The sequence below is a fragment of the Corvus cornix genome, chromosome 6 (genome assembly GCF_000738735.6).
Source record: "Corvus cornix cornix isolate S_Up_H32 chromosome 6, ASM73873v5, whole genome shotgun sequence".
In the NCBI taxonomy this organism is placed as follows: Eukaryota; Metazoa; Chordata; class Aves; order Passeriformes; family Corvidae; genus Corvus; species Corvus cornix.
Genome location: NC_046336.1, coordinates 14,068,000 through 14,080,115, shown reverse-complemented (window position 1 = coordinate 14,080,115; position 12,116 = coordinate 14,068,000). Strand labels below are relative to the sequence as shown.

Sequence of the window (12,116 nt, the reverse complement as noted above, 5' to 3'; positions counted from 1 at the left end):
GGGATGACCTCTTTTCCCTCTGCCCTCCTTGGCCATGGTCTTGGCCCCACTGGTCAGCCTCCAGAGCCCAAATCTCCTGCTCTGGCCAGGGAGAGGTGCCTGTGCCCCTGCCCCACAGCCAGCCAGGAATATGGGGCAGCCAGCCCCTGCCCCAGCCTCACACCAGGAGCAGGCACTCACTGCCTCCACCTTGCTCCCTGGCCACTGGGAAAAAAAAAATGGGGAAAAAATTCAAATATTATTAGAAGGTATGTTCAGAGCTTGACTGCTGAGCACACTTCCATAGGAATAAACACTGTCAATTATGACATTTTACTGCACAACTTAAAAAGCATAAATAAAACCCCATCTCCCACAGCCGAAGTTTATCTGTAGCCCTCTGTATTCTGTGTCATTAGCATCTTCCCAGAGAGTGCTCAGACATATATGGCCATCATGCTCATTGCTCCAAGTGTTTTCCTCTAGAAATATAAGTAGCTCCTCTGCCTCCCACTGTCAGCCGTCTGAGCAAGCTCACCCCTCCCAGCCCAGCAATCATCCCATTGCAGACACCCTCACAAACCCACCCACAGCTCTTGGGGTGCTACACAGCCCCCTCCCAAATGTTACAGCTGCTCCACTGCCCCCACTTAACTGCTCAGCCCTCTGCACACCAGTCCCCTGCACACCCAGCACAACCCAGACACCCTCATCATCAAATTCCAGCTTTTCCCCAGATTTCCATGTGAAGGAGTTTATGAACCCACATCCAAGATGAGTGTTTAGGCTGCCTGCCCCATAGGAGCTCCCACACTGGTGGGATATAGAGCCTGCAGCGAGGTCTGGGCTCCAGCAACCTCTCAGAGTGGTGGGTGTCACAGCCTGGCAGGCACTGGGCGCTGGCAGCCCAAAAGCACTGGCCCCCCAGATGCCCTGGCTTGGAGGAAGCTGCAGCTGGCTGGCAGGGACCCAGGCCATGGCTGTTCCCGGCTGCACAGCAGCCAGGGTCACATTCCTGGGATAGCTGGGAGCTTTGCTGTTCACAAAAGGAAAGGTCATCCTTGTGCACACAGGCAGCTGGTGGGACCACTGCCTGGGGAGGGCAGGGGAAGGAGCAGCCACAGGAGGCAGACGAAGCTCAGCAGCTCCTGTCAGAGCTGAGGTGCTCCCTGGCTCCAGCCCAGCAGGATCCAGCCCTGGCACAGCTGACAGGCAGCTGCACACAGCTCTGAGCAGGGGGCAAACAAGGCTACAGCAGGACAGAAGATGGGAATTCCAGTAAAGCACAGAGAGCTGGTGGCACAGACACACCATTTCTCCAGAAGCACCTGCAGGACAGCAGGGCCAAGGCCACAGAGGTGTCAGAGTGACCTGGGACTGGGACAGCTTTCACTGGGATGATGACACAAGAGCCAGTTGAGGACAAGAGATTTATTGGTCATTCTCTATATGCAATTATATATTAATCTGTAGTAGAAAGCAGCAGTCACTAAGTGCACAGAGCAGCACCAACTCCTGCCTTTTCTTGCACTGGAGATCCAGCCACACAGCCCAACCCAAATTCAGTCTCTTTCCTCCTCTGGGCTACAGCCAAATTCGGGGGTGAAAGACTAAACCTGCAGGCAGTGAGGCTGAGGAGCACAGGAGTGACTAGCAGAGTCTCAGCTGAGCCCGGATGAAAGACCTAGCTAGTCTAGACCTCAAGGGATGCAGGAGGAGCTCTGACTTGATCCCAAAAATACAGTCACTTATAGCACAGTGCTGGGAAAGGTAGGGACAGAGCCCTGAGGTTGTTCTGCCCCAGCCAGGAGGCAAAGGCAGGACCATGAGTAGGAAGGATGGCTCTTCCATCACTGAGCCAGGCCAAAGGGCCTGGGCAAGCACATGGCAGGGCACAGCAAGTGCCAGAGAGCACCCAGGGCTTGGAGCAGCTGTGAGGATGGGGCACAACTGTGGGCAATGCTCCACCACAGGGACCCAGATGGTGCATGGCAAGGACAGCTGGTCCATCCAGCCTGGCGCTGGCAGGAGGAGTGCAAGTGCAAGCGTCCTCTGGCAGGGGAATGCCACGCTGGGATCCAAACAGTCCAGGCTCCCAGCGGCAAGGCTGCCTGCCCGCTGTCCCAGGTGTCACAGCACAGGACACAGGAGCTGGCTGGGCCTGTTTCATCACTTGATGAGCAGCTGGTTGCAGACAGCGCACACGAACACTGTCTCCTTCTGAGCCTCCGGGGCTGGAAAGGAAAGCAGATGTCAGAGATGCTCCCCCTTTCCCACCACAGGCTAGGGACCCCAGCCATAAAGCTGCTTCCAGAGCTGCAAATTCATCACTGCTCTGTCCCAAGCCAGGCTGTGCTGGGAACGTCCTGTCTACCCTCCCCACCAGGGCTGGGGCAAATGGCTGAGCAGACAGAAGAGGTGGAAGCAGGAGCTCTTCCCCCCCCACCTTTCAACTCACCTGTGGCTCCCATCACGGCCTTGGGGACTTTGAAAGAACAACACCTGGAGCAGAAGCTGTTCCCACAGTTACTGCAGTTCCGCTGTGGAGAAGGATGGAGGTGAGCCCCAGATGTGTATCAGACTAGCCCAGGAGTAAATGAGGGGGGCCAAAAGTCTACACCTCCTTCTGAGAGTTGCCCACAGACTGTGTGCCAAGCATCACACACAGAGCTCAGATAAGGCAACAGGTCATTCCAACTAGCAGACCCATGCTCTGCTTCACCAGAAAGGCCAAAGGAAATGGACTAAACCAGGGCACAGAGCAGGTACCTTCTACAATAACACACATAACAATGTGGGTTTGGCCTGAGGCAGCCTCCAAAGGAGTAAATGGACAAATGCTCCACAACACGAGGAATCCCTGGTACCATTAGGCATGTGACAACACCTAGCATTTAGCTGAGGTCATCTGGGCTGTGACCGAGGCAGGACACCTGAACTGCTGGAGAAATCCGGGTCAAGCCAGACATGAGCAACACCTCTGCCGCAGGTGCAGACAGCAAGCTGGGGCAGAAGCTGAAGACTCACCCTCTTCTTGAGCACAGAGAAGGTGGCGGCACAGCCCGTGCAGTTTCCTGGCAGAAAGAGAGCAGAGGTCAGGCAGGGCTCTGCTGCCTGGGGCTGCAAGTGGCACAAGAACATCCATAGCTGTTGTAAAGGCTCAGCTCAGAGATGACATTGCTGCACCTTCCTGTCTGTGCCCTTCCTAGGAGTGCTGGGACTCTCCTCCCCATGGAGTGGAAAAGGTCACTGGAGGTGTCAGCACAGCCCTAGCAAGTACCACACCACCCTCTCCACTCCCAGTCCTACGGTCACTACTGGAAGCAGCACAGACCCCACGCTGCTGAGCTCCCCCAAGAAGCACCTGCTTCCAAACTCACCAAAGTTGTTGCTGGGGTAGCGCTTGCGCAGGCGCTCAGTCAGGCGCGACACCTTGCTGCGGATCACCTCGTTTTTGCTCATAAAACCATTGTCTGGGAGGCTGAGGTCAAAATCTGCTGAGCACTGAGAGCTCTCATCATCCTCCTGCAGAGAGCAGAGCCAGCTGAGCACCACAGGGTGGCTGGGGGCACACTGAGGGCTGCAGGGCAGCCCACACCAGAGGCACAAGCAGCGTGCTCCACCTGGCATTTCTACAAGCCACCGACAAACCAGGCAAAGCTCCAGCTGGGAGGAGATGCCACACCCTGGCATGGCAGTACTCACCATGACCAGCAGCTGGTTCTCCTTCTCCCGCAGCATGGGACAGAGAGGGAGTACAGACAGAGTCAGAGGCACTAGCCCCACAGCCACCCTCCCTGAGCACCTGGTAGGCCCAACAAGGCCTTTGTCCCTTTCCCACCTCAGCTACCCTGCAGGCACAGCCTACCCCAACCAGTCTCAAACCTCAATAGCATCTTTGAACTCTTCATCAGGTTCTGCCTCCTCTGCTTCCTCCACACTGCCAGGGGTAAGGTCCTACAAGAGATAGACAAAGCTAGTCCTGCTGTTCCCCTGCCTCTGTCCAAAGATGGCCCCACATTTCTGAGCAGGTTCCAGGACAACTGATCTGGCCCCAGGTGACACAAGTGTCAGGTGAGGTGTGCCCCTGCCTCCTCAGACCACATCCTTACATGTGGCAAAAGGACTGAGCCAAGCCCCCACAGCAGAGAGCAGCATCCCAGTAACTTGGGAGTGGCTCACAGGCTTCCAGCAAAGATGGCAGCTGGAAGAAGTTTGTGTGTAGAGGGACACAGGCACGGTCAGACCCAAGGGCTGGCTCTCCAGCTCCCATCCCACAACTGCCAGCCCTGCCCCTATCTCACCTCTGTGCTGGTGGGGGTGGGGGTCCGATCTGGGGCAGCAGCTGGTGGCAGGGGTTCAGCAGGCTCTGGAGTGCTCTCGAGGGGTTTGGAGCCCACACACTGCTCGATGGAGGCCTTGAGCTCCATTATCACTGGTTAAGAGGGGAACACAGCTGGAGTAGAGTGGCATTTCCCTACTCCCAGCCACACCACACAAAAGCCAGCTGCAAGACCTGATCTCCAGAGCTCTAGGTGGGGCACTGACACATATCATTCACTCATCAGATGTCCTGAGCCCTCCTCTGCTCACACATCAAAGTTAGGGAAGAAGGGAAACCCCCTCCACCACCTGCCCCAGCTCAAGACAGGGAGCAGCAGGGGCCAAGGTCACAGCTCAGACACATCCAGCACTCCTCCAGCACAAGCCACAGAAGAGGGCTCCTCTCCCTTCCAATGGCACGTTTTCAAGCCTGTATCATACACTGCCACAGGCACTGAATGTGTTTCAAATTCTGAAGGGCAGGGTCAGAGATTGAGAGGGGTGGAGATGCCCACACACAGGCTGCATTGACAGACCCTGGTTTGCCACACCACAGAGAAGAGAAGGAAACAGTACCTGGGCTGGGACACACATCAGGAGAGACTCTCACCTCCAACAGCTGAGCCCCAGGACTACACCACCCACCCTGGGCTGCTGAGCACCACCCCTAGGACATCATTGCTTTCAGGGAGGTTCAGGGTCTATGGTGGAGCCTGACACAGGACAGTGGGCTCATGTAAGAGAGAGGTCCAGGGCAGGATCCCTGGCTTCAGAGGGCCTTTCCCCAACCCATCCCACACAGGGCACTTCCAGGGAGGTCTCATACCTTGGTAGAACTGGGTGTTGCCCAGGAAGAGGGTGCTGTTGAGGATGGCCAGGACCCAGCAGAGGGGCAGCAGGTAGAGGACACAGATAGTGCCCAGCAGCGCCCCATAAAACCTATGGAAAGCAGCAGGATACTGCGGTCAAGTCAGAGCAACCCACATGACAAAATAAAACCCCTTCCTTCACCTGGTGTTCCACCTGTTCTCTCCAAGTACCAAACAAGTCAAACAAGGCGCCGCAGGCCTGGCTGAGCCCCTCTCCCCACCAAGCCCACCACAGGGTGCCTGACCCAGTACTACTCACTGGGAAGAGACAGTGGGGTTCTCCCAGTACAGCACACGGTACACTGCCTCACAGCTGCAGCACATCCCGCTCAGAAACCCCTCCAACTGGATCAGGCTGCGAATGAGACAGTCACAAAAAAGCTCTACAAACACACACCCTCGTTCCCCCACATTCACACGGGTTACGGTGGCCAAACTGGCACAAGCCCTGCACAGCCTCTGAGAAGCCCTTCTGGCTGCAGAGGCTCCCACAGTGCCACCGCTGGGGCGGCCCCAGGGACTCACAAGCTCTTGACCTGGGCGACGGCCTCCTGCCGCGAGAGCTGCACCTTGCGCAGATCCTCCCTGCGGATGCTGTGGTACCTCCTGCGCACCAGCTCCGGCTCCGAGGGCCGGGCCCGGCACGTCTCTTGCAGGTAACCCAGCAGGGCCGGCACCGCCACCAGCAGGGCGAGCACCGAGTACCAGGCAGCTGGAAAAGACGGGACAGCGTCAGCCCGGACGGTCCGGGAAGGGGACCAGCCCTGACCCCTGACACGCACCTTGGCCGAGAGTGAGCAGGAGGAAGTTGAGGCCGAGGCAGACCAGGAGAGAGCACACAGGCCGCTGCCACCTGCCGAGAGAGGGGAAGGTAAGGGACATGAGACCCCAGGGACGGTCTCGGTCTCAGTCTCGATCGCGGCCCAGCCCGCACCTACCGGAGGAGGGAGCGGACACCCTCGGCGGCGTCCCGCAGCGGCTCCAGGTAGAGCTCCAGCCGCCGGTAGCTCCGCACCAGCTCCAGCAAGTCGAAAGCAGCGGCGGCCTTGGGCGGCGACGGCTCCGGCGGGGCCTCACCGGCTCCCGTGGCCCCTTCGGGGCCGCCTGCCGCCCCGTCCCGCTCCACCGCCTGCATGACGGGACCGGGAGCGGAGCGGCCCCGCCGCGCTCGGCCCGACCCCGCCGCGCGCTCCCGTGACGCGGCCGGGCGCGCCGCGATCCCGCGCGCAGCCAATGGGAGCGGCGGGCCGGGCGCGGCGCAGGGCCCCGCCCGCGGGGAACGGGCCGCTCTCGCCGCCGCCTCGGCGTGCCGGGGCCCGCCCGCCTCTGCCCGCGCTGGGTGCCAGGCTGCGTGATGGCTCCTGCGGCCGCTCTGGGCGTGAGGCTCGAGGCCGATTCTCGGTGGGCCCGGTCTAGACACGGGGTTCGGCCCCGTCCCGATTCGGGTCTGCTCTGGTGTAGGGCTCAGGCACAGCCTAGATCCGGTCCCGGTCCAGGGCTGGGCACTGATCCGGGTCTAATCTTGGTTCAGGGCTCAGTTCCAGTCTGGGTCTTTGCATGGCCTGCATCCAGCTGTGTCGGGCACGGTGGGTTTGTCCCCATGAGCCCGTTGCTGGACCACCTCTCCCCCAGGAGAGACCAGAGAGCAGCCCCGCACCCAGAGTCCCTGGAAGAGAACAACAGGTTCCTCACGGGCCCGTGAGCCTGGCTGGCAGCTCATTTGCTGCCCCTCCATGCCCCCAAAGCAGCCCAGCCCTGGGTGCACTGCCTGCAGCCCTGCTCGCACTGCTCCAGGCACCATGGGCTGTCCTGAAAGGTGCTTGCAGTAGAGCAGGGATGCTGGCTCCCAGGAATGCTCTGGGAATCCTGGGCTTCATCTGATGCCAAAAGTTCTAACCTTGTTATAACCCTGTGATGGCTGTTGAACAATGAGGGCTCAGTGCTGCTGCCAGCTGCCTGCAGCCTCTGATGAACAGGGTGTGTGTCCCATAGGCAGAAGGCTGGGTTCCCAGTGACATCTCAGCTGTGGGTCCAGGTCCAAGATTCAACCCTGTCCCAAGAGTGCATCCCAGAGCTGGAGCCAGTCCTGGGAGATGCTGGCAGCCCTCCATTGGCCCCTGACCCACCAAGGGCCAGTCAGTGTGTACATGATTGCCCAGCAGTGCCCTGGCCCTGGGACAGAAGGTCCTTTCAGCATGGAGTGACAAGGCCCTTAGGAATGCAACTAAATCCTGTCCTCAGTGCATCCCACAGCCACAGAACCCTGTGGACTTGGCTTCCCTCTGCTCTGTCGGGAGCCCCATGTGAGCATCAGGCTGTGCCCTGTCTCTGGACAGGCAGCAGGGCCAGGGATAGTCCCTGTCCTCAAGGGCAGAGGCTTAAGCCTCTCTAGCAGGAGCAGTGGCTCAGCACCAGGGAGCCTGCCTGTGACCCTAGAGCACCCCAGGACTTCATGACCATGGCCAGAGGCTCCAAGCAGAGAGGCCCCAGGGTGCAGGGCTGGAGAGCTGGGTGTGATCTCAGCTCAGACCTCATACCCAGCAGGTCCCAGCCCATCACAAAGCCCCAGACACTCAGTGAGCGCCAACATCGCTTTATTTGGAAGGTGAATCCATTGGCACCTGAAAGGAGGCTGTAAGGGGATAGAGCTGGTGTGACAGACAGGGCTGCAGAAAGCCAGGGAAAGGCACTTGTGGTGGCAGAAGCACCGAGGGCATTTTGGACAGCCTGGGCCAACGGCCGCACCAGAGTAGGCAGAGGCAGGTGGTGTCAGGGACCAGCCTTGACACCGGGCAAAGACAGCACGTCCCACCCAGGGCCTGCGGGTTAGCAGGGCCCCTGAGCATGATGGGGTGCACACTGGGACAGCACATCATGATGGAAGTGGTGACCCAGTACCAATCCCAGACCCCTTCAAGCCCCCAGGGCAACCATGGCTGCTGCTCTCCACCTCACAAAAGGCTCCAGGGAACCCCAGGCAACAGCCAGCTGTGGCCAGCTGCTGGGGACACCCATCTCACTGATCTGAGTCTACACAGAGACTGGAGCAGACCCTTCCTCGCACTGGGAGCAATAGAGAGGACCTGCCTCTAGGCAGGGTGAGGAGGGCTTGTGGCAGGACAGCCCTAGTGTGGTGCTGCTCCAAAAATTCTGTCTCTGGCTGCCCATTTCTCAAGTCAGCCCTACATGGCCTCATCAGGGCTTGGTACCCGGTGAGTTGTGGAGGCTGATCCAGGGCTGGGCTGGCTCCAGTGCTGGTGTCCTCTTCTGTTCTCCAAGATAGGCTGTGGTCCCACAGTGCCTGGCCCCAGCTCCCCCATGGTCAGAGTGCTAGCACAGCCTAGCATTGCCATGCTGTAATGCTCACCCTTCCCTTCCACCTCACCACAGTCTCCAGGCTCTGCCCAGTCCCAGAGAGTCCAAAGATGGGAATGTTCCAGGATGATAAACCAAGTGCAGCAGAGATAGGCAGGGCTGCAGGCTGATCTCCAGAACCATCAGCGAGGCTGTTTCTGTCCCTTTTGGAGTAGCCTGGCCCCAGGGCTGGTTCAGTGGCTCTGGGTGGCTTGGAGCTACAAACGTCTCTACAGGACAGCAGGAGGAGAGAACAACCCCATGACTGGTTCCCCTCAACCCCAAGGGCACCTGGCCCCATCCCAGGACTGAACAAACTCCAAGGCTGGAGGAATTTACCCCCTGCCCAGGGTGACGGACAGGTTACAGCTCCACTTGCCCTTCCCCTCACTACGCAGCAATGGAGGCCTTGCTCCCCTGCTCAATCCCCACACCGGACTGGGGTGATGCTGGATCTGGCTGTGCAGTACCTGGGTATCTCCACACCCCCAGAGTGCAGGGCAGGGAGGGACCGAGCCCTTTGGGGCTCCAATACAATGAAGGACGTTTTCAGGCCAGACAGAAAGAGGGGCCCAGGCTGGGGAAGCCAAGTTCAGAGCCTCCCTTAGGGAATTGTGGAGGCACCATACAGCTGGAATAGCAAGAAGGGGCTGCCAGCAGGTCAGAGGGGTTTATGCCCATCCAACTCCACTAGGCACTGCTGCCCCCAGCTCAGCTCCCCCAGGCCAGTCTCCCTCCACCCCAGGGACTGGTCAGCACCCACCTGAGCATGCAGCATCTGCAAGACCAGGGGCAGGGAAGTTTGGCTGGAGTCTTAGGAGGGCTCCCAAAGATTGGTATCCCTCTTAGGGGCTCCCCATTTGGGTCCTTCCACTTGCAGTAGCCTATGTCTGTCCAGGGGTGGGAGAAGGGCCTGTGCAGTGGCTGGGTGTCCACGGTGTTTCGGTGCGTTGCAGTGAAAGCCATGCTCGGCGAAGTCCTCTGTCTGTCCATCCATCTGTGCAGGAGTCTCTGGAGGAATTGCAGTGCAGTCAGCCAGGAGAGGATGGGGCGGCAGGGTCATGTCATCCCAAAGACGGGCTGTGTTCTGTCGGTGGCTGAGAAGGGGAGCCAAGTGGCACGGGATCTCAGATGATGTCTCGCTGGTCCTGGCAACGCCGTGACAGGCAATAGAGCCCAGAGAAGAGGTACAGGCAGGCAGTGATGCCCCCGCAGATGGAGGCGCTCAGGTAGGCACTGTAGAGGCAATGCTGGCTGTAGCCCGGCAGGTTGCAAAAGCTTCTCTGCTTGGCCTTGTGACCCATGATGCCAGTGGCAGCTGCGTAGAGCCCCACGCCCAGTGCCAGGTCGTGCACCAGGTTGGTGAGGAGCCAGCGGGAGCCCAGCCAGGGCACCAGCTCCCAGCGCCCCAGCAGGCTCAGCCCGAAGAGGGCCAGGGTGAGGAGCCAGACCAGGACGGCGGCAAACAGAGCGAAGTGAGCCGCCCCCTCGTACTTATGAGCCGCTACCGTCACCCAGAAGGCAGCGCCCAGCGCCAGCTGCCCCAGCGTAGCAGGCCCCAGCGGGCTCCGCAGGTAGGCGCGATGGAGGCTGAGGGAGCCGCGGGCCGGCGGCCCCGGGGGCGGCGGCACTGTCGGAGGAGCCGTGCGGGCCATGGCGCGGCCCTGCCTGCTCCGGCGCGGCTCGGGCGGGACTCAGGGCCCCGGCAGCGACTTCCTCCCGACCGTTGCCAAACATCTGGCACTTAGCGGTCCTCCCCGCGCGGGGCCTCTCCTCTCCTCCCCGCCCCGCCTCCGCGCCCCGCCGCACCTCCGGCCAGCCCATCATGACACCGAGAGCCGCCGCGGATGCGCCGTCGAGCAGGGCCCGCCGCGCCCCTCCCGTGCTGCTGCCGCCGGGGGGGAGGGGGGACAACAACGCGGGCGCGAAAGGAGACGGCGACCGATGCCGGCGGCGGGGCCCAGAGACAGCGCACCGGGACCCCGTGCGGCGGCCGGCGGGGGGCGCGCGCCGGGGTTCCCCTTACGTCATCTGGATTCCCCTCGGAGAGGTGCGCGGCGTGGCCCCGCCCGGGGCGGGGCCTCGCACCCCGCCCGTGACGTCACCCACGCCACGTGGCCTCCTCAGCGGAGCGGCGCGGCCGCGCCCCTCGGCGCCGATTGGTCCTGGCAGCGGGAGGCGGGCGGGGATTGGCGGCGGGGCGGGGCGGGGCGGCGCGCAGCGAGCGGATGAATGGGGCGCGCGGCCGCGGCGGGACCCCGGTGCGGTGGCGCGAAGCGGGTCCGGGAACGCAGCGGGCACCAGGCGGAGCCGCCCCCGCCAGGTCTGTGCGAGGGACCGGTGGGCGCGGGGCGGTGTCGGAGCGAAAGTGGGTCACGGCGGGCCCAGCGCCCCGGGCGGGGCGGGACCGGACTTGCGTGCCCCGGCCCGAGCCGGGGCGTCTCCCGCGTTCCCGGGCGGCCCCGCCTGCGCGGCTGGCCCCCTGCCCGGCGCCCCGGACCGCCCTTCCCCTGATGCCCGCCCTTCCTCACTGGGCATCCGCCCCGGATCCCGGGGGAAGCGGACCGGACCGGACGGCGAGACCGGAGTCTGACGCCGACTGTTCGGTGCCCGCAGCGGCCAGGGCCATGGGCACTCCGGCCTCGGTGGTGAGCGACTCTCCGGGACAGGCGGCGCCCGCAGCCCGCGCCCGTAAGCGGGCCTCGGCCAACATCTTCCAGGGCGTGGGGCTGCTAGAGCTGCGGAGCCTGTTCCGGAGCGGCGGGGCCGAGCGGCCCGAGGAGCGCGCCCGCCTCGTCTGGCGGTACGCGGGCCAGCGGCGCATGGCGCGGGCCCTGCGGCGGCTGCGGCGACGGCGAACAGCCCAGCCCGGCGGCGGGATGGCAGCGCTACGGCGCTTCGAACACCTTCGGTAGGTGCGGCCCGGGGTGGCGGCGCAACCAGGGAAAGCGCGGCCGGGCCGCGTCGCTAACACACACCTCTTCCCCGTAGGATCGTGGAGAAGAAGCTGGAGGGTGACTGCGGGGCCGAGACAGGCTCAGGGTCCATGCAGCAGCACTGAGCAGCTGGGCCATGGAGAGCAGCTCTTCAAGGACACTAAGTGTACTGGGCAGGGTGCAATGAATGGTTAATAAAGGGTGGACAGTGGTGGCTGGTTGTGTCCTGCTCATCCCTGGCCTTCCTCCAGAGTGGCAGAACCATGGTCCAGGACGTTGTACGGCACCTAGTGTAAGGGGAACAGCCCCACAGCACAGGTCAGGTTGGAACAGACCTCTGGGTAATCTGGTCCAACCTCCCTGCTTAAGCAGGGTCAGCCTAGAGCAGATGCCACAGGATTCCATTCAGATAGTTCTTGTATACCTCTTGTGAGGGAGACTCCACAGCCTTTCTGGGCAATCTGTTCCAATGCACAGTCACTCACACAGTAACTGACCTGGCACAGTGACAGGGACAACTGAAGAACAAGTTACATGCTGCCCTTCAGGAGAAGGAATGCTTGGAAGAGGTAATAGAGATTCTCCAGGGAAAGATTTCTCTGCTGGAAGACCAGCTGGCCAAGCTGGAGGAGTGTAGCGCCCAGGAGAATGGAGA

At 61.5% G+C, this 12,116-nt stretch overlaps 3 protein-coding genes across 5 annotated transcripts; 1 reads left to right on the top strand and 2 right to left on the bottom strand.

Moving 5' to 3' along the window:
- Nucleotides 1–1,395: 1,395 nt before the first annotated feature.
- On the bottom strand, nt 1,396–6,363 carry ZFYVE27 (zinc finger FYVE-type containing 27). Of its 2 annotated transcripts, XM_010412965.2 has the most exons (12): nt 6,110–6,363; nt 5,954–6,024; nt 5,697–5,883; nt 5,431–5,526; nt 5,129–5,241; nt 4,284–4,414; nt 3,865–3,936; nt 3,685–3,705; nt 3,360–3,504; nt 3,007–3,053; nt 2,438–2,519; nt 1,396–2,213 (listed from the first exon to the last, which is right to left on the bottom strand). In XM_010412965.2, the coding sequence occupies exons 1-12, from the start codon at nt 6,304–6,306 to the stop codon at nt 2,149–2,151; spliced, it is 1,227 nt and encodes a 408-aa protein (XP_010411267.2). In that variant the 5' UTR covers nt 6,307–6,363; the 3' UTR covers nt 1,396–2,148. The 2 variants fall into 2 exon arrangements, with proteins under 2 accessions (XP_010411267.2, XP_039410239.1); XM_039554305.1 differs by lacking the exon at nt 3,685–3,705.
- Nucleotides 6,364–7,748: 1,385 nt separating this feature from the next.
- MARVELD1 (MARVEL domain containing 1) lies at nt 7,749–10,571 on the bottom strand. The gene has a single exon (XM_010412964.2). The coding sequence runs from the start codon at nt 10,178–10,180 to the stop codon at nt 9,653–9,655; it is 528 nt and encodes a 175-aa protein (XP_010411266.2). The 5' UTR covers nt 10,181–10,571; the 3' UTR covers nt 7,749–9,652.
- An 11-nt stretch (nt 10,572–10,582) lies between these two features.
- On the top strand, nt 10,583–11,675 carry AVPI1 (arginine vasopressin induced 1). Of its 2 annotated transcripts, XM_039553788.1 has the most exons (3): nt 10,583–10,848; nt 11,142–11,436; nt 11,517–11,675. In XM_039553788.1, the coding sequence occupies exons 1-3, from the start codon at nt 10,758–10,760 to the stop codon at nt 11,584–11,586; spliced, it is 456 nt and encodes a 151-aa protein (XP_039409722.1). In that variant the 5' UTR covers nt 10,583–10,757; the 3' UTR covers nt 11,587–11,675. The 2 variants fall into 2 exon arrangements, with proteins under 2 accessions (XP_039409722.1, XP_039409721.1); XM_039553787.1 differs by having other exon boundaries at nt 10,585–11,436.
- The last annotated feature ends 441 nt before the right edge of the window (nt 11,676–12,116 follow it).